This window comes from Sparus aurata, chromosome 10 (assembly GCF_900880675.1).
Source record: "Sparus aurata chromosome 10, fSpaAur1.1, whole genome shotgun sequence".
NCBI classification, from domain to species: Eukaryota; Metazoa; Chordata; class Actinopteri; order Spariformes; family Sparidae; genus Sparus; species Sparus aurata.
This window is the reverse complement of record NC_044196.1, coordinates 27,402,826-27,422,186: the sequence shown is the minus strand read 5'-3', so window position 1 is coordinate 27,422,186 and position 19,361 is coordinate 27,402,826. Positions and strand designations below refer to the sequence as shown.

Below are 19,361 nucleotides of genomic sequence, written 5' to 3'. Positions count from 1 at the left end.
CACACACAAATGTGAATGTAAATAAGTTGTCTTTGTTTCAATTATTATTGTTAAAAATGTTGGAAAAATGTTCAGAATGTTTGAAAATTAAAAATTTAAATAAGTTAAACATGAAATCATTCTTGTGTGTACAATACAAAACATAAAAAAAAATGATTACTCTTGATAAAAATGACAAAAATGGCATAAAAAAGCATTGATTCTATTACGGGTCATTTTTGACCCACTTATGGAAGAGTGTAGGGTCCAATCACTCATGCATCTAAGGGTTAAACAAACTGGAATCCACTCAGTTTTCATCATTACGGTCTCAGCAGAGCCCAAGACACCGCTTGCAAATGTGTTAACCCTTTCTCATTGAATTGCCACATTTTCCCCACCGTTTTGCAGAACAGTTAACACGGTTGTCATTCAAGCAGTCCAAACTCCATTGTTTTAGCTATGGTAACCAAACAGAAACCATCTGTTCCTAACTATTAGAAACTACCTACATTAGTATGAAATCACTAAAGCACCTGTTTGACACTCCTAAACACAAATCTTCAATGAGCAATCAGTCTGCAGGCCTTAAAAAGTGCAGCGACTGTGTTGTTCTTTGCCAACGTGGATTGAAGAGGTCTAAGGCAGATGAGAGTGAGAAATAGGTGCAGAGGAATGTCAAGGTTGGATGGCATACAAGAAGATTTTTCCCTTGGTTCATGGCAAGAGAGGATAATGAATGTGATGTGGATGAGGCCATGTGGCCCCATCGTCAAGACAGAAGAGACTGAGTATCAATAGTGGCTATTTCTTATACTCTACAGTAATAGATTGTTATACTGTACTGTAATATTTTATATCTTTAACTTCTTTTCTATATTTTAAAACAGGTCAGTTGTTCAGGAAAATGCTTGCTGTGAAGCTGCAGAAATGTTTTGTGGACTATGAGACTACCAGCTTTCTTATTTTCTTATGCTATAATAGATTTCATTTTGGTTTTCATGTATTTTGTGTAATAATTACAGTATTTCAGTTTTCAGCCACAGTTCGAAAAAAGAATCAATGGAATCAAACGATGCATCAAAGCATTTCTGATTCTGGATTCAATTCTTTGCAAGAAGGCAAATTTGACAACAAATGGCACTGGCATGAAAGCTACGTAGAGTAATAGGCCACAATGACAAGCAATGGTGCACCGATTCGCACTGAGTGCTGTATTTTGTATTTTGTTGTCCACTGTGTAATGGTTGATTGGAAGAGCTCATACACTTGTTTGCAAGTTGTGTTGTTTGAAGGCAAAATTAGCTTTTGTTGCATATTTTAAATGTTTTGGCATGGTTAGAGGCTTTTGCAAACAAAATGAGTCATCTGACCATGAGTGCCACTGTTTCGGCCTGTGTGTTAACTGTTTTGAAAATGTGTGTGCTGCATTGACTTTAAAAGTCTCATACAGATTTTTTTTGTGAAAGATTGATCCACTACAGTTGATCTAGACACATGAAAACAAAATGGAGACACTTCAGGTTTTTTTTTGATTTGTTTTTCAGGTTTTTGCAAAAGTAAAAAAAAAACAAAAAAAACACAAAGACATGGTACAACTAGAATGTTCTACAGAACATAGTGTTGTAAGGGAATGATTGGAAGACATTTAGGCTTTGGATCCTGTCTCCTGTTGGCATTTGGCCACATCACCTCATCCACATCACTGGCAATGACCTCCTTTGCCAAGCAACAGGGAAATATCGCCTTGCATGCCGTATCCAACCCTGTATGGACCTCACCTCAATGTCGCTGCATGCCTCTTCCATGGCTTGTAGAAGAGGCATGCGGGCATGTGGCTGACGGTCATAAACTTTCCAGCGCCATGCTGAAAAGAACTCATCAATTGGATTCCAAAATGGAGTATATGGGTTGTGCAGGTAGTCAAGTGGTTAGAGCGCATGCCACGTACGCAGTGGACCCTGGTTCAAATCCAGCCAGGTGACCTTTACTGCATGTCACACCCCCTCTCTCTCCCCTTTCCTGTCTATCCATTGTCAAATAAAGGTGTCTATGCCTCTGTAGCAGTATGAAGGAGTGTTTGATGGGTTTCAGCTGTGTGGCTCTTTCCAGCCAATCACTGTGAGGGAGCACCTTATAAAGGCAGGCATAGGGCACCTAGTTGTACTCTTGCCTGACGGAGCCTGGGTCACGTCACTTCCTGGCGCCCTTCGCTTGGTTGCAGGTAGGCTGCCTGTAGCGACTATAGTCTGGTCTCACGTTGTCTCTCCAGTTGTTTTCATGGTTATTTTATTTCAGCGGCTCGTTTGGGTGTTGCTGCTGGCTGCACGTTGCTGGTTGTGTGCTGCTTACTGTCCGCTGCTGGTTGCTGTGTAGCTGATCGCGTTGTTCCACACTGTGCCAACCGTGATTGCCTAACTGGTATGTAGCACAGTGACTGTAGCTTCCTCCTCCAGCCACTCGTAAGTTGCTAATATCTGTTCTCTTATTGTAGGGTAAAGACACTTGTGTAGCGGCATAGCAACCGATAACCTGCAAGAAATCGCTGCTGCTTTGCTTCACTTCGCTGCTTTGCTTTGTTTTGCTTCGCTGCTTTGCCTCACCGCTAGCTGCCGTGCTGCTCACTGCTAACAGCTGCGTTGCTTGCTGCTTAATGCTAGCTGCTTTGCTTTAAGTAGCTATTGCTTTGACTCATTGCTTGGCCTCGCACTGCGTTGACACAGACTTTTACTTGCATCCGCGGTTGCGGTGCTTCAACGCTGTCTTAGTTGACATTGAGAGTGAGAGTGATTAGTTGCATTTAATGTTCTCACCTGCTGTCCTCTGATTTCCCCCATTCAGGTGCTGAGCCTAGGGTGGTGGATTGGTGTCCTGGTGGCGGTGTCCCTCTTGTGTTTTGCACTTTTTAGGTTGATTTTGCTTCACTTTTATTTACTTCACGTGGGGTGTTCCCGGGATCCCCTTTGTTTTGGACCCATCTCCCCCCACTAAGTCTCAGCCCTGATTGGTCTCCCCCTTTTTGCCCCCAGTGAGTGACTTCTTGATAAGTTTTTAAGACTGTTTAAATTTAGAATTAATAAATGTTTTGTACCCAGATATGCCGTCTCTGCCTCTTTGTAAAACGGACCTGAGTGCCTTATTTAATTTACAAGTTGTCCTTTAAAAGATAAAAAGGTCCCTGGGTGAAACCCCTAGGGTGGTGTTGTTCGGCATGAAATGTCTTAACAGAGTGCCGCCCAGAGCACGCACCTCGTGCCGCCACACCTCAAAAAAATGGGGTGTATGGTGGCAAATTGAGTGCAAGAAATCTATTATGGTTGATGAACTAGTCCCAGACCAGAGCAGCCCGATGGAAACTGACATTATCCCAGAAGACAACAAACTGGGGCTGCTCTGGCCCGTCCTGAACTACTGTGTCATGAAGTGTGTCCAGAAAGCGAATAATGAGGGCTGTGTTGTAGGGATGGAGGATGGAGTGGTGATGCAGTGTCACTGTTGCCTGCTCCCCCTCTTCGTCCTCTTCCTCGTCCTGCTGCTGCTCTTACTCTCCCTCTTCCTCTTCTTGCCTCCATGTTCCCAAAGTTGGCACAAAGGAGCTGAGCTCACAGCAGGTGTATTTGTAGTGCTCTGGCTGAGACTGATTCGTCTACAATTAGATTTTGAATGTTTTCATGTGTATGAGTCTGTGTGCTTTTCCAATTTTAGTTGTGTTTTGTATTCTAAATAGATGTGTTTTCCCAGTGATTGCATGAGATTTCCTTTTTAAACAATGTGTTTTTATGTAAAAAAAACAGTGTGTAGTGTTTTGCAAGAAGTGTGTTGGAGAATTTCAAACACAGTGCAAAGCATATATTGTGTTTGCAGGGTTGGTGCTTTTGTTTAGGGCATGGTCACCAAAGTTAGAGGTCGTGATGCTTTGGGCATAGCAACCACTTTTAGTGTTTAAGCGTTAGGGAAAAACTGTAAAGTCAAAAACCATCCAAACTACTGAATACAGCTGTGTTTTGCATAAAGCACATCTGTGTGTTGTTGCTGCTAGGAAAGAGTACAAACAAAGGTGCATGTGTTTAATGTTTTGATGCTAAAAACAGTTTTGAAATGGGATTGTTAGGTTTTGTTTCAAGAGTTTCATTTTGCCGTATAAGTTAGGAGTTTATCTCCATGTGCTGTGTCTTACTCGACCTGTGTGTTAAGTTATGACATAGTGAGCCAAAGTCTGCAACATGTGTGTAAGCATTCGGCAAAAACTATAATGCCCTAACAGGAAACATACATGTAAATGTCAGTTGTGTTTTTATTTGTGCTTTTTCTTTTTGCCAAATAATAAAATCGACTGATGAGAACTTTCTTGCCAGTTTTATTTTTATTTTTTCAAGATATTAAACACAAATGAAACTTCTGACGATGAATTGAGTTTGCAGCAATAGCAGACCTGGTGCTAGACACAGTGGACCTTGTGTCAACATGCTAACATGCCAACAATGACAACGACAATGCATGATCTAGCATGTTCACCATCATTGGTTAACAAGTATGCATACATTTTCAACACATTTTAAATCTAAGATTTAAAAGCTGTATGAACATGTTTTTTTGATGGGAAGAAGAAGGGTAGATGTTTGGATGTAGGCAGTGGGAAGCTAGGTGAGTCTCCTCACTACTAGCATAAGCAGTCCCTATTTAAATCTCATTTTTAAGTAACACCTTGTAGGTTTAGGGACCTCACCCTTTATAACGTGGTCCAGTACCTCCTGGACAGGGTTAAAGTCAGGATCTAACAAAGTATGTACAATATATGATGATTTGCACCAAAAAGGCCTATATGAATTGGCTGATACTTAACAATAAAAACTGCACTTAAAAATTGCCAAAATTAGGTTTAAGGTTCTTTACAGGTTTCCTTTTTTAACTTGGTCTATTTTTCACCTGAACTCATTCCTGAAAAGATCAACTTAGTTGCGTTTGTGCACATAATGATCAGTACTGGCCTTAAAAATTCATTATCTGTAAGGATCTAGTGTTGTTTTAATCATATAAGTCTATAAATATAGACTTATAAGAATGTAAATACTCTTTTCACAGAATGTGGGCTGTGATGATGACGTGAACTATGCAGCAGTGTCAATTTGGCCAAACGGAAACAGAAGAGAGTGGGAGCCAAATGCTATGCTTCAACCAGAATCAGGAGGCAACTGGAACTGGTGCTCTGTTATATGAAAATGCTTTGAGTTTTGTATGCCATGCTGGTAGGCAATTACCATTCTAGCCAAAATGTTTACTTGTGCAATAAAGATCATGTGTTAATCCATTTTTAAGTGTCTTGTATGTTTTGAAGGAGGAGCCAGTAAGGACAATCAGTGCGTTTACATGACACCCTAGAAAACCGAATAACTGTTAGTCTGACTATAATGGGATTTCTAAGATACATGTATACACCTTAGTCCGACTAAAATTGGACCGGATCGGATTTCTCATAGTCGAATTAAAGCACCCAGATCATTCGATTGATAGTCGCATTACTCCTGCATGTATACGTTCCAGCGGATCGGATCGGATTTTGCGTTCTGCGCAGGCGCAAGATTTTTCCCCGGGGCCGTGAGCCGGAAGTAGACGGCAGCAGCGGCAGCGTCTTTCCTCCAAAATCACCGCAAGAATGAGCGCCATTGTGCACCTAGTTTGTGTAATTATCATGTACACCATATACGAAGTGTACAAAGATGTAGCTTCGTCTCGCTCTTCGTACGCCATCTTTTTAGAATGCCGAGGCAGTTGGTGACGTACAGAGGTCAGCCGGAGGTGGCCCTGTTACCACTAGCTGAAATGGGTACAGCGCCACCTAGCGTACCGGGGTGTGACATGCTCCGGCCCAATAATCTGATTTTCTCACCGGCATGTATACTCGGATAATTGCAGTTGTCTGATTGAGTAGCATAGTCGAACTATGGTTGTAATCTGACTAAGCTGTGCATTTAAACGCACTGAATGATGACTGCCCAGGTTGTCTTATACTGAGAGACAGATGAAGGTCTGCAACAGTGGAGCAGTGAGGGAGGCACATGATGTTTCTGGGCTTCCCTCTTCAAAGGTGTCGGCGTGTAGTTTGATAATAAAGGATACTGCGGAGGCAAGGCTGGGTGGAAATAGAGCAATCTTTTTTTAAAATATTTTTTTGGCCTTATTGACAGGAAACAAGGAGAGAGAGAGGGGGAGTGACACGCAGCAAAGGGACCCGGGCTGGGAGTCGAACCCAGGTCCGCTGCAGATTCTCAGCACATGGGATAATGCGTCATTCTTTGTCTTTCATGTTTATTCTGTATTTCCATAATTGTCTTCTCACAACACAAACAAACCTGGCTATTAAAACACTGGCAAATGTAATTATGATGTAAATCTATCACAGTAAAATCAAGACAAGTATTATTTTTACTCCTTTTCTTTAAAAGACAGCAATGAGCCACATGATGACGAGGACAGCAAAGGTAAAAGTAAGATTCTATTTTCTTTATTTTTTTAGCATAGCCTGGTCTCAAGCTGTTCAGGGTACTAACATTCAACCTGAGTGATCTTTCCTGCAGAACACTGTGATGGAGTAGGAAAGCTGACGAGTGCGATCCTGGGCGGTCTGACCTTTTTCCTTGTGAATGTCATTGTTGGTCTGGTTGTTAAAGTCAGGAAACTTCAGACAGGTACTTAAGGAGAGTGTTTTATTTTCATTTGACTGTTTTTTTTTACACATTCTGCGTAAAATTTGTGTCAGTATGATGAAAAATGACAAAACTGCTTTGTGCCCTTGTCTCTGTCATTCAACTGCCACTGAAGAAAATAATCCACAACAGTGTGAGGTAAAGCAAGTTCTATTATTTACTGTCACATGTCTTCACATAATGAAGATCAAAATCACTCCAGGTTTGGCCTTCCTCACAAAATCTTCTGTTTGACATGTGTCACTGTGTACTACTGTCTGCAGAATCTGCTCTCTGATCAGCTGGAGGGTGCAGCCCTGAGTTGTTACCCAACACCAATAAAAAGCAGGAGGCCTGCATCAGAGAGAGAAGTGGAGACTCGAGTCATTTATACTGCCAGCAGCCAGACTCAGATGGGTTAGGGGTTCAACTGATGATTGTATCATGTTAAAACTGCTGTTGTGTTCTTTGTTGGGTGGGAGGAGTTAACATTTTATTATTGCAAAAAGGTCAAATAACCAAATTATTAAATAGCTGACTTTTCCAAGTGCTTGTATTATCATTTCTTGATAGTTTTGTCTGACCTTGTGACTGTCCAGATAGACCATAGATCGATAGAGGTCTACAGCAGTGGAGGAGGGAGTGAGGTTCACCTCACTTGTTTGACAGGAAGAGGCAGTGCAGTGTGGTCTGAGTGCAACTGAGGGGAAAACCATGAGGTATGTTAGATCAGCGCACTGTGAAAATGAAGTCTGAAATAAAGGAACTGGACATTTCAACTGTTACATGCCTGAATTAAAAAAATAAAATCTTTTTTTTTAAGGTTGGTTGTTGTGCTTGTGAAGATTTATGACACCCACAGGCCTTTTGTTGGACCTTGCAATGTGTTGAAAGTCTGAATCAGGGATCATATCTGTAACTTCAAACTTCTGGCAGCCTGACACCCATCTATAAACCTTATGAAAAGTTGACTAGTCTAGTGACACTTTACAATCATAATCACAGTGATGTGTACTCCGTAATCTCAATGCATGAAGTAAAAAACGTTACTCTCGTTACTTTTGACCTCTACATACAAGAAATTTAGTTACTTTGATCATCTGAAGTGCTTTCCAACAGCTTCACGGTTGCTGGCTGTAAACATGAGGGGAACCATGTTGTTTCAAAATGGGTATCAGAGTGCATTTTCAGGCAGTCTCTTGTACAAGACATTCATAGTGTTGCAGCAGTTGTTCACACAATTGACAGAAATAGATGTGTGAACAAAGAAAAAAGACAGAAGTTCAAACTCAAACTCCTTTCTCACCTGCAAAAAGCTGAACCATCAAGGTGTGAACTGGGTGTGATTGTCAGATCTGCGGTTTAAAGAATGAAGAAAAATAAATGGACACAGATCCCTTCATCAGACGCCAGAAAGGTGTCGGGGGTGACCATCCACAAGCATATCTGATGGACGCACATCTTCATACAGAAATGACTGAATATGTTGATTACCAGTCACTCCAGAAGAAACAGCATGATTGTAGGACCTCACAGAACCTTACAGTCACACATGAAAAACTGCATGGTTAGTTTTAGGTATAATAACTCACCGTTGATTTTTGATTTGAGCCAGGACACCATCAGTGGTGTCCTGGGTCAAAGTCCTACCTTTGTTTTACCCATTTATCCACCTTGTTCTCAATCCTATTGTATGCAGTATATAGTATACTCTTAATATCATGTCACCTGACTAACTCCTTCGCTACAGTCATCATCACTATGGGCACAGAAGCTGCTTTCGACCGATCTGATCATTTTTCTGATGAGCACAGGCTCTGTCACACTTCACCTCCTTACTCAACAAGAATACAAATCAGACATTTTCATTTGACATGCAGCAAGAATGCACACTGTAGCCATGGTGGAAACACATACAGCACTACTGTCACAGTGATTCTCTGAGCTACACACACACTCCCAATAACACCAACAGTTAGCTAGCCAGTAAATAAGACGTGACACACAAGTGTAGATGTACAGAAATATGTATTTCTTCTCCTTAACTTTACCCTCAAAAAGAATAAAACCACAGAATATGTCCTTCGTAAAGTCAATACTATGTGTAGGTCAGGACACAGTTGTGTATGTACAGTATCAGCTGAGAGAGCAGTCCCAAACACAGGAAGATGTCAGTTCTATTTTCTCTGGAGGCGTTTCTTTCAGACTGTGGTCTGAAAACACAGACAACAGAAATACACATGTTAAAGGTCCCATATTATGCTCATTTCTGCTTCTTAACATGGTTCCTTGAAGTCTAAATGGAATGTTAGTAACATGCTTTGGTCGAAATAAGCTGAAGGATTGAGCACAGCAGGGTTCTTGAAACACCAGTTTCACAGCCCTGCTCCAGGTGGCCTGTTTCAGTGCCTTTCCCTTTAAATGCTAATGAGCTACTGCGCACCGCCTACGGTGCCGCCCACTTCTTCCTGCCTGCGGAAGACGTGAGGACGGCATCATGTGACCAGGGCAACGGCGGAGTTTCTGGAAGTAATGGCCGCCGGACAACAAGAGGCTCCAGAAGAAAGTAAGAACCAACATTGATTCTTCTCATTGGTTAGTAGTTAAGTTTGTTACCTCGACATTACTTTTATGTTACTGCAGACTAACGAAAGTTTTACGAGCTTATTGGCCGTCTGCCCCGCGTTGTTTCAAATAACAGCCCCCTTCTCCTGCCTCAAGTGTTTAACGTTACATCATAAAGCTTAGCCAAACCTCGGCTGGTGTTTACTGCTGTCCAGTTAAAGTAACGCGGATGCAATTTAGCAATAGCAGTTACAAGAGAAAAGCGTGACCGTATATTATTATTTACCTTTATGTAGCCAGGTACGTTGCTTGAGAACCTGTTTATTTGTAGTGACGACCTGTGATTAGCTACTGCCAGCAATTTTCAAGTTTTCAATAAGCCACAGTTGCCCCCCCATCACCTCTCTACCAGCAGAATTGTTTTTTTTACCAGTTACAACGGTTTATAAACTTTAGATATATTATCAAAGAAAAAATGCGACGTGATTAGCGATTATAGTTTCCAGTGAATAATACAAATTCTGCATAAAAGCAGGTGTTCCTGTGGCAATTGTGTACAAATGCCTACATAACCTGAGAATATCTGCTGTATGGAAATACCACAATTAAGTGTGAACACTGGGCAAACATGGTTGTCATTTTTCTGTCTCTTTTCTCTAATCTATCGTCACTCACTTACCTTTCATAATTTCTAGGTTACACGAAGACTACAGCAGCTTCCTGAGCCACCATCGTGCATGGTGGACCCTCCTGGCCTGTAACGTGTCTGCCTGAATGTATCTGCACTGCAGAATGCACTGAACATTTATCGGACAGACTATGGACCTTTGCGTCTGAGGGGAATAGTGCAGTAAGCTTTTAGTCACATAAATACTATTAATTTATCGCAAAAGTGTTATGATGAAAAGTACATAACTGATTCCTCTATCTTACATTGCTTGTGGTTCATCTTTTACTTATTACCATGAAAATTACATATCAAACAATGAAAACACAGAACAGTCAGGAAAGATGTTTTATTGTAAGAAACATTTGTAAACATGTGTTGACATGAATGAAATAATAACAAGAAAATAAATATCTGAAGTGAAACAGTTTGACTTTATATGTTAACTTCAATATCAAAATAATAAAAAAAAAAAAAAGTATCTAGTTGCCATGGGTGTAAACATTCAGTGCTGACTTTATATTGAATTGTGTTCAGCCAATATAGCCTACAGAAGCTTTGTAAGCTGGTGCTCTCAGGGGCGGAGAGTGAGAGTTGTGCTGCCTGTCTGCGTTGTCCGAGAGGTCTTCAGGGATTATGAGTTTCAGCACCTCGTTCACATATGGGGCAGGGTCCTTGAAAACCTTCTCGAGAGCAGGTCCAACAGTGCATCACCTCAGTCTGCAGTGCAATAAACAAAAATGTATGTTTACAGGAAAACTGCAGTAGAACCAAAAAGCCTTGTGCTGCAGTGTTGTAAAGTTTCTTATTTCTTCTAATTACTGCTTATTTATACATTCTCCTTATTATTTATTTTGAAAACCATCTTAAAATAATTCAGGTTTTAAGTGTTTGTGTTCAACCTTTTGTGTGATGCCTGTGTGTCCATGTTTATTTTAATTTGAGAGGTTCAAATAAAAGATTGTAAAACTTACGGAATGTCGCCTCTGTCTTCACTGGTTTGGCTCTGCACTCTCCCTTCCTTCCTGGACTTTGGAAAGCTCAGTTTGAAAAGAGGATCTCCTGATGATGTGGTAGCCTGTCCTCCATCAGCCTTCTCACTGTAATGCAGTGCAGCCAGGTAGAGTCTTAAACAGTAAAAAGACAATAAAACATGAAAACAATTGCAAGAAATGGGCAAACAATTTAAATTTTCTCAACAAGTAATCACAGTTTAATTATCCTGCACAGAATTCCCAGATATGGATAGGAGTAACACATGACAGCACTGTTACAGTATAATTCAAGCACTAAAGGCTGCATCTAATGCGTTAACATTTCCAAACAAGTGATCAGATTAAAGTTATTTATTCAAGTCACTGTGCATTAGAATTATTTTGGTCATTTTCCTTAGTAAAAATATATATTCTTGCTTTCTTCTTGCGTCTCGGGGAGTGATGTCACGTACGTCTCAAGTCACGTTTTTACCATGAGGATAACTCACGTGTAACACCACGCAGCAACACAAAAATGGAGGGAGGAGAGAGATGCGCGTTTTTCTAGCTGTTATTAAAAACAAAAAAGCACAAATACTTGGTCAAGGGCCCGGTCCGGCCCGTCCGAGGATAGCGGCGGGCTCGGGCTCGGGCAGAGAATCTAAACTCTGTGTATCTGTACACTGGTTTTGCCCTGGCCTAGGCCAACATATTCCAGCTTAGAAAACCTTTTCAAATGCATTATTTCACAAAATCCTGAAAACTTAGACCCGGCGGAGGGTGTGTGTATGTACCGCTTGACCGACCGGGTCTCTGGGTTTGCATGTGGAGACCGTGTTGATCGCGAACGAGCTCGCGGTTAGCATTAGCTTGGAAGATCGCGGTTAGCGTTAGCTGGTACTATGTGACACTGCTTGGTTAGTTCGTGTAAAATTGCTAAATAAAAACAGCTAAATACTTGCACATGCAGACATTTCCCTAGGACACGCATTACATAATGTGCAAGATCAGAAATGTAATACACAGAATGATTCTGCTGTAGCACTAACTTGTGTGGTCAGAGAAGCTAACGTTAGCGGTTAGCCGCTAACCATACCTTGTTCTCAATGGTAAAACACACAGTACATCAGGCACGAGTTCAGCCTTATCTACAGGAACACACAGCACATTATTTGTATACTTACATGTCCTTGGTCTGCAAGTATTCCTTTGAGTACAAGTCTGCCGACTACTCCCGCCTTGTACTGGCCCAAGTTGGTGAAACAGTCAGCATCAAAGTGGTTCACACACACCAACAGTTTTTTGTCAACTTCAGCTGGGACATTGCTCTCAAAAATAAATTCAGTCCATGCAGCTCTTTTGTCCTCTGCAGCTGGGAGACGATGAAGTGTTTTGTGCTGGTCCTTGCAACCAACAACAGCGCACTTCTCCTTGAGCTTGGACATGGTGATTTCAATAGCGTAATGGCGGATCTCCCAGACGGTAGCTGTACCTGGTGGGTGGAGACACCGTGCGGTGAAGGGAGGGGCAGTGGGGTAGCCATATGCAAATGAGCTGCCGTCGACGTCGACAGCAGCAGGAAATTTGACTGGTGTATCTGGAAACTGCAGGCAGGACCCCTTTAGAAATCTGTATCTCACTCAAAAAAGCACGGATAGGTTTTTTTTAAAGTTTCTAGGTGTGTGGCAGCACCATGGACCCACAATAACACCCCAAATACCAGAAAAAGTCAGTTTTTCATAATATGGGACCTTTAACATAGTTTGTTTTGATGCCACATTTGATGGGTGTGTTGCTGACAGACTTCCCATGCTCTAGCACACATCCTAACGTCCCAGCAGTGCTGTAATGTGTGAGTTTTCTCACAGAGAGAGAGGTAAAACAGAAGAAAAGAGTTTAACCTCTGAGAGTGCACAACAATCATCACCCATCCGTGCAAGATGCTATCTTCACCCATTCAGGCGCATGCTCGAGCGGGCTGCCTTGACCATGCACAAGTGGAGACATATTAATCTGCATGCTTTGCTCATGTTCGCTTCTTTCACTTTATTGGCCAAACTCTATGTCACAAAAAGGACACTGATGACTGTCACACCTACTCATAGGGAGAGTCAAATGGAGGGAGGAGTGATAGAGAGACACATGACTTCACAGGAAGAGACAGCACAGTGTGGTGTCAGTAAGTCAGGAGGCCTCTCAGGTCAAAGCTTTACAGCAAAGTATAAAACTAAAAACTTAAAGTGACCTATATTGTGTTTAATGAAGAATGTTAGTCTGTGTATTTGTACTGAATGGACATAAATAGCGATGGAATAAGCCGATTCTCTGTGGTGAAGATCATTGTTGCCTCGAAGACAACCAAGAGTGACACCACTACTTATGAACTTTATTTCAATCTCTGCTTTACACACATTTATTTAGGTACCTTACTTTCAAAGCAACATCAACCTTTTAACATCAGATTCTGCTCTGATCCAGAGCTGTTTACCAACGGGAGAGCTCAGAGATTACCTTTTAACTTTCAGGAACAAAGTATGGATTTATCCTTTGCTACTGTTTTTCAACCTGACTGTAGCAGCTATCCTCCATGTTGTCTGCTGAATGGAGCTGGAGGAGAAACTAACCTAACAATACAGAGATGAGAGGAGGGAAAGAAGAGATAGAACCAGAGTCCTCACTGTGTACTGAGTTCGGGGAAGGGCCTAGATGAAAACACACAGAAACACACACCCTCGCCACTGCCCACTTCATTACAGCTAATGTACGGTAAAGTACTCTGACAGTTAAGGGTAAATAATCACTCACATAACAGCAAGAGTAATGTTTTCTACATTGAATATCTAGTGTCCAAGATCCCTTTGTGTAAAATTTCATTTATGAAAAAGATTCAACATTAAGGTAATTTAATGTTTCCTTGACAGTCTTTGGTTTTTGATTCTCACACGCTTCTTCCTCTCTCGCTCTCAGGATCTATCTTTATCATTAAATGTGTCCTTGATGGTTATCTGAATTAAAGAAACACCCACTTGACATCGGATGGAGGAGGGAACTGTAAAGACACTGATGATTGTTGTATGTCCATATAGGGGAGGCTGCTGGGAGGTAGGAGGGGTAATGTACATTCATTTAAATTTACATTTTGAAAATGTTTCCATAAGCCTGTATTTTTCATTATTTGACTGAAAACACTCACTTTTGTTTTCATCCTTTAGTTATCTTTATTGCTTGTTGACAAAGTGAATGCATAAATGTTTTTTTTTAAGGGCTTGACTTCAGCTTTGGCTGTGTTTGTGTGCACATGTAGGCATGCAACAAGTCTTGTGCCCCCTCCCCCCTGTTATTTTCCACTGTGGTCTAAAACAGTTAGACTGGCCTTCACTTCTCAGCATTAAAACCACATGTGATAAAAGATGCACAACTTTCACACTGATATTTAAGTATGTTCTCTTGAAACCTGAAGACATTTTTGATAGATTTTGATGATTGTTATGTGCTTCCGTACAAGTCTAATAATTGTTAACTTAAGTTACAACAGATTTAATTGTAAAGGCAAAACTGGAGTCATTTTCAAACACAACTAACATTGTTTAGGCCCTAATGACAATAATAGCATCTCATTAATTTGTAAACCACATGTTCAGGCTTCCTTCCTTTTTTTGGTGATTTTCAGTACAGAAAAACAGAAGTAGCTGGGTCTTGAAGAAGTTGATACAGCAAGGACTTGTCAAGCTGAGCGGCCATGATAACATAACTGAGAAAGTCTGAATGAAAGCACAGTACCTAAAAGGTTTCTTGCTCTTGCTGCCAATTATTGTCAAAGAGTTTATTCCAGCTGTGAGGGCCAACAGTTCTGACTTAAGTCGCTGCTCTGTGTTCTTTTCTCCTTTTTACCACTGCAGGCCAATCAGTTTGCCAGGCCCCTTGGGCTCCCTATGGCCAGCCCATCGTAGTGAAAAAAAATATTGCTTGGATAAAGATAAAAACTCATGCTCTCTAGGATGCCAATCCACTGGATAAAACCTGATAAAGCCACATATAGGGTGCCCATCTAACGGACAAAACATGTTTAAGTGATATATTATATATATTATAGAAATGCAGGGCTTCTGGGAATGGGAATGTGGTCGAGAGAGGCAGAAGAAGCAAAGCAGGACTGAGGTAGCCGTTGTGACAGAACCACTTCATCACTGGATTAGATCCGGACATCGCTTCAAGCCGTTCAGGATGCCAGAAAGTTAAGTAGGGTGGGCCTTGGTTCTGAAAGGTGTAGAAGCAGGAGCAGCTGTGCAACTGAAAAGCAGAGGAAGGCTGCTTGAGGAAGTGGTCAGGGAACTCTGAGGTGGACTACAACCAGTAGGCAGGGCAGATAGGTAGTCTGGAAGATTCAGAAGGAGCCTGCACACAAAGGAGACAGGCAGCAGGCTTAGTAACTGAGGTGCAGGCCAGAGGGTAGTGGACTAGTGGCTAGCCAAATGAGAGGAAGGTGAGAGGCAATGATACAGAGGCTAGCTACATGGGACCTGGGGTACAGATGGAGAATGGTAAAAGCAGCAAAGCATCACAAAAATAATGGAGTTGGAATCAAATCAGGATGCAGATAGGTCCTCCACAAGCAGAGTTGGCAAGGTTAATGGCTTTGTTTTTAGATGTGTCGGCCTCACCCTGGAAGTTTTCTTTGTAGCACATTCAGAAGAAAGGTGTGTCTGTGATTAAAGGAACTGTCACATTTTAAAGCTGCAAGGGAAGTAAACCACTCATCTGCTGTCAATATGGCTTGTATAAAAGTGTTGGAAACCAGAACCTTTACGATAAAGCATGCCATACTGTGTTAGTGGAAACAATATCAACTTTTACTATTAAACACTGTATGACCACTACTTTTTAAAAATAGATATATATTTAATCTGAAATTAAAATCACTATTTTATGTCAGCCTAGCAAAAACACCTCCAATACCACCTCCAGCATGTACCACTTTATGAGACAAAACAGGTTTTCCTGTGCAGAAGCCACTTCGTTCACTGGTGATGATTAAGTCATGAACATTACATTATAAATGAAAACTGCGTCTACACAACTGTCTGAAACAGAAGGAAACATAAGGACAACCTTAGAACCATCTGATGATCGGATCATTTTTATTGCTTTGGTTAAACAAAAAATGTTTGTATTTTTAATATTGGATGATGGGATTAGATTTGGCATTCTTATATAATCTTACATTGTTTTGTGAAAATAACACCATCTGAAGAATAACTTAACATTCTACAGTCAACACTTTTCTTCCTGACAGCAGGTTTGTGGTCAGTTTGATGAACTTAAGACACACCCCACCTGCGTTAAAAGCACCCTGACTGGAGCACAGTTCAGTTGCGGACATTGCAGAGTAACAGCAACACGCGCCATGAAGAACTTCACTTTGATAGCAGCTTTGAGTCTCTGCAGCATTGGTTAGTATCACAAATTAATAACTGTTCACTTATTTAAAAATGTATCTAGAGGAAAATGTTCATGTTCCTTTTTTTGTTATCTGCTTTTGTTTCAGGCTGGATCTCTGCCTCAGTCTCTCAGTATCAAACTGTGGAGGCTCAGCCTGGTGAAGAAGTCACACTGCAGTGCAACAACATTTCAAAGTATGATACTCAAACATTCTGGTCCAGACTGGTCAACAGAACCAAGATCAGCTGCGTTGTTGTTATCTATAGATATGGAGGCAACGTAACAGTCTGTGATGGATATGAAAAAGGGAAATTTGAAATGAAATCCAACATCTCCACTGTCTTTCTCAAGATCAAAAAAGTGGATTCATCTGACTCTGGACTGTATTACTGTGGATTTTTCATAAGCGGCACTCCAATTTTGACTCCCATACATATAAAAGTTAATGGTAAGATTACTGTATTTTTCTCTTTTAGTTATCTCTGTTCAGTTTGCTCTTTTCTGCTTATATTGTACAATAATTGTATTTATTTTCTGAAAACAACATCCTGTTTGCAAGAAAGTCTTTTTTTTAATCATTCTGATCTAAATCTGTCAAAACAAAATCAAGACAAATGTTATCTTTATTTTATTAAAGGAGTCATCACCCGGAAATCGCAATTTCTCTCGTTAAATCATGCATATTGGTGTTGGACCTCTGTTGAAACTTGCCTGAAAAGCTGGAGTTTGAAAGTGGCTTATTTTTTTCGCTTTGGCTCTTTTTCAGAACAGGAATAGCGCACAGTAGTGCGCGTTCCTAAAGCACGAGATTTTGACTCTGCTCCTGTGGCGACGTTACCACAGGAGGCTACTTGCATATTAAGCATCGGCTCACAGCCGTCCTCAGCCAGTGAGCACGCCGAATCTGCTTATTTCTCTGTCATTTTCAGGCCATACATCGTGACCGCCAGCATTAAAACTCAGGTCTTACATGTAAAACACGAGTGTGAAAAGTAAGAAGGAAAAAAAAAGAATTTACCATTCAGAGACATCCTGCTGTAAACGTGTCTCTTCCACCGTCTCTGCCTCTTCACTCTCCCGTTCGGTTTCTGACTCCGGCTCGTACATAAATGCCTGAATTCCGTAAGGTTCGTCATTTAGTGTGTGCGCCATGACAGGGGGCTGTTTATGTTTTGGAGTCTGTGTGTGCATGCTTCCTGCGGCCAATCAACGCGCGCCTCATTACATATTAATACAATGCACATCCGGACCGGTCAAAACCTCGCGCATAATCTCGCGTGAGAAAGTCGCGGTATGAAAAAGTGTCAGAACAAGCTCTATGTTTGATTTAAAAAAAAAAAAAAAAATTGTAATAAGTTTTAAGAATTGATCCAAAGCGATCCAAGAGGGACTGGATATGTAAAAAACCAGGTGATGACTCCTTTAAAAAGGCAGCGATGAGCCACATGATGATGACAGGGAGGATAAAAATAAGATTCTCCTAAAGATTTCTTTCATTGTCCAAGTTGTCAATTAGTTCTAGGGTAAAATAGTTCAGCTAGATTCAGTTTATGATGTTGAGCTGATATTCACTTTCTTTTAGGAGACTCTGACGGAATAGCAAAGCTGTCGAGTGTGATCCTGGGTGCTCTGACTGTTGTCCTTGTACTGGTCGTCTTTGGTCTGGTTGTTGAAAACGGGAAACTTCAAACAGGTACTTTTTCAATTACTGTCTCCGTCTTGTTTCCAGTGGAAATGATTTTAACTTTTGTCAATTTGCTGGAAAACTGACCAGATGTTTTTTTTTTGTCACGTAGCTGTTAAGGAAGACCAGAATCCAGAGAGAAGAGGAGAGGTGAACACAATTTTAATAATTGCTTTTACATATTGTTTGATAGAGCCGAACCGAAAAACAGCCAGAACTGTATTGTATCAGCCCACATTGGTTTTTTTTCCCTGACAAATTAGTGTATTTGTATATATGTAGGCTACTGTATATATTTGAATCTATGAGGCCTATATATGGTTTGGTTAGTTCAGAAATTATGTCTGAGTCCCACTTGAGAGCACTAACAAGTTTCATTTTGGCATATGAAATGTCCCGCTCAGTAAATGTATTTTCACAATCCTTTAAAGGAGCTCTGAGTAACAATTTGAAGCAATTTACATGTATTAGTCACGTTTCATTGGCAATATGTGAGCAGATTTGAGCATGATTTGACTATAGGACCTTCCTCGTCTCTCTTGGTTGCCTATACAAGCCTGTGGATAATTTGTTTAAGCTGTTTTATGCTTCTGGACTCTGGATTTATGTGTGAAGGACTTTGGTTGATTTTCTGCCAGTCGAAAGGATGTGTCTTCATTCACGTTCATGAGTGCCTAGTCTCAGTTCCCCTTTCGCCCCAGTTAACAGAGAGCAACAGTGGCTGTGGTTAGTTTAGCAATTGGTGTTTGGACTATTAACGACCAGCTTCCAGCACAACATCGAGCCTCTTGAAAGCATTCTTAGTGATAAGTGTGACTGTGTACTGTCTACAGAATCTGCTCTCTGATCAGCTGGAGGATGCAGCCCTGAGTTTTTACCCAACACCAGTAAGAAGCAGGAGGCCTGCATCAGAGAGAGAAGTGGAGACTCGAGTCATTTATACTGCCAGCAGACAGACTCAGAGGGGTTCAGAGTTGAACTGACGCTTTTACCATATAAATCTGCTGTTGTGTTCTTTGTTGGGTGGGAGGAGTTAACATTTTATTATTTATTTATTTATAAGTTCACTGCGGGGAAAACCATGAGATCTGTTAGATCAATGCATTGTGGGAATGATGTCTGAAATAAAGAAGCTACTGTTTTTGAAGAACATCAACGTGGAGACATTTCAATTGTGACGTGCTTGAATTGAAAAATAAAATCTATTTTTAAAAGATTGGTCGTTGTGGTTGTGAATATTTATGACACGCGCATGCCTTCTGTTGCATCATGCACTGTGTTGACAGCAGGAATCAGGGATCACATCTGTATCTTCACACTACTGGCAAAGTGACACCCATCTATCAAACTAATGAAAAGTTGACTAGTCA

At 41.0% G+C, this 19,361-nt stretch overlaps 1 protein-coding gene and 1 long non-coding RNA gene across 2 annotated transcripts; one reads left to right on the top strand and one right to left on the bottom strand.

The window, feature by feature from the left end:
* Positions 1–10,228: 10,228 nt before the first annotated feature.
* On the bottom strand, positions 10,229–10,933 carry LOC115588975 (uncharacterized). The gene is made up of 2 exons (XR_003985428.1): positions 10,869–10,933; positions 10,229–10,614 (listed from the first exon to the last, which is right to left on the bottom strand). It is a non-coding gene; the product is annotated as an uncharacterized LOC115588975 (long non-coding RNA).
* A 5,288-nt stretch (positions 10,934–16,221) lies between these two features.
* On the top strand, positions 16,222–19,040 carry LOC115588960 (uncharacterized). The gene is made up of 5 exons (XM_030429633.1): positions 16,222–16,318; positions 16,414–16,755; positions 17,890–18,000; positions 18,104–18,141; positions 18,825–19,040. The coding sequence occupies exons 1-5, from the start codon at positions 16,273–16,275 to the stop codon at positions 18,972–18,974; spliced, it is 687 nt and encodes a 228-aa protein (XP_030285493.1). The 5' UTR covers positions 16,222–16,272; the 3' UTR covers positions 18,975–19,040.
* Positions 19,041–19,361: the final 321 nt, after the last annotated feature.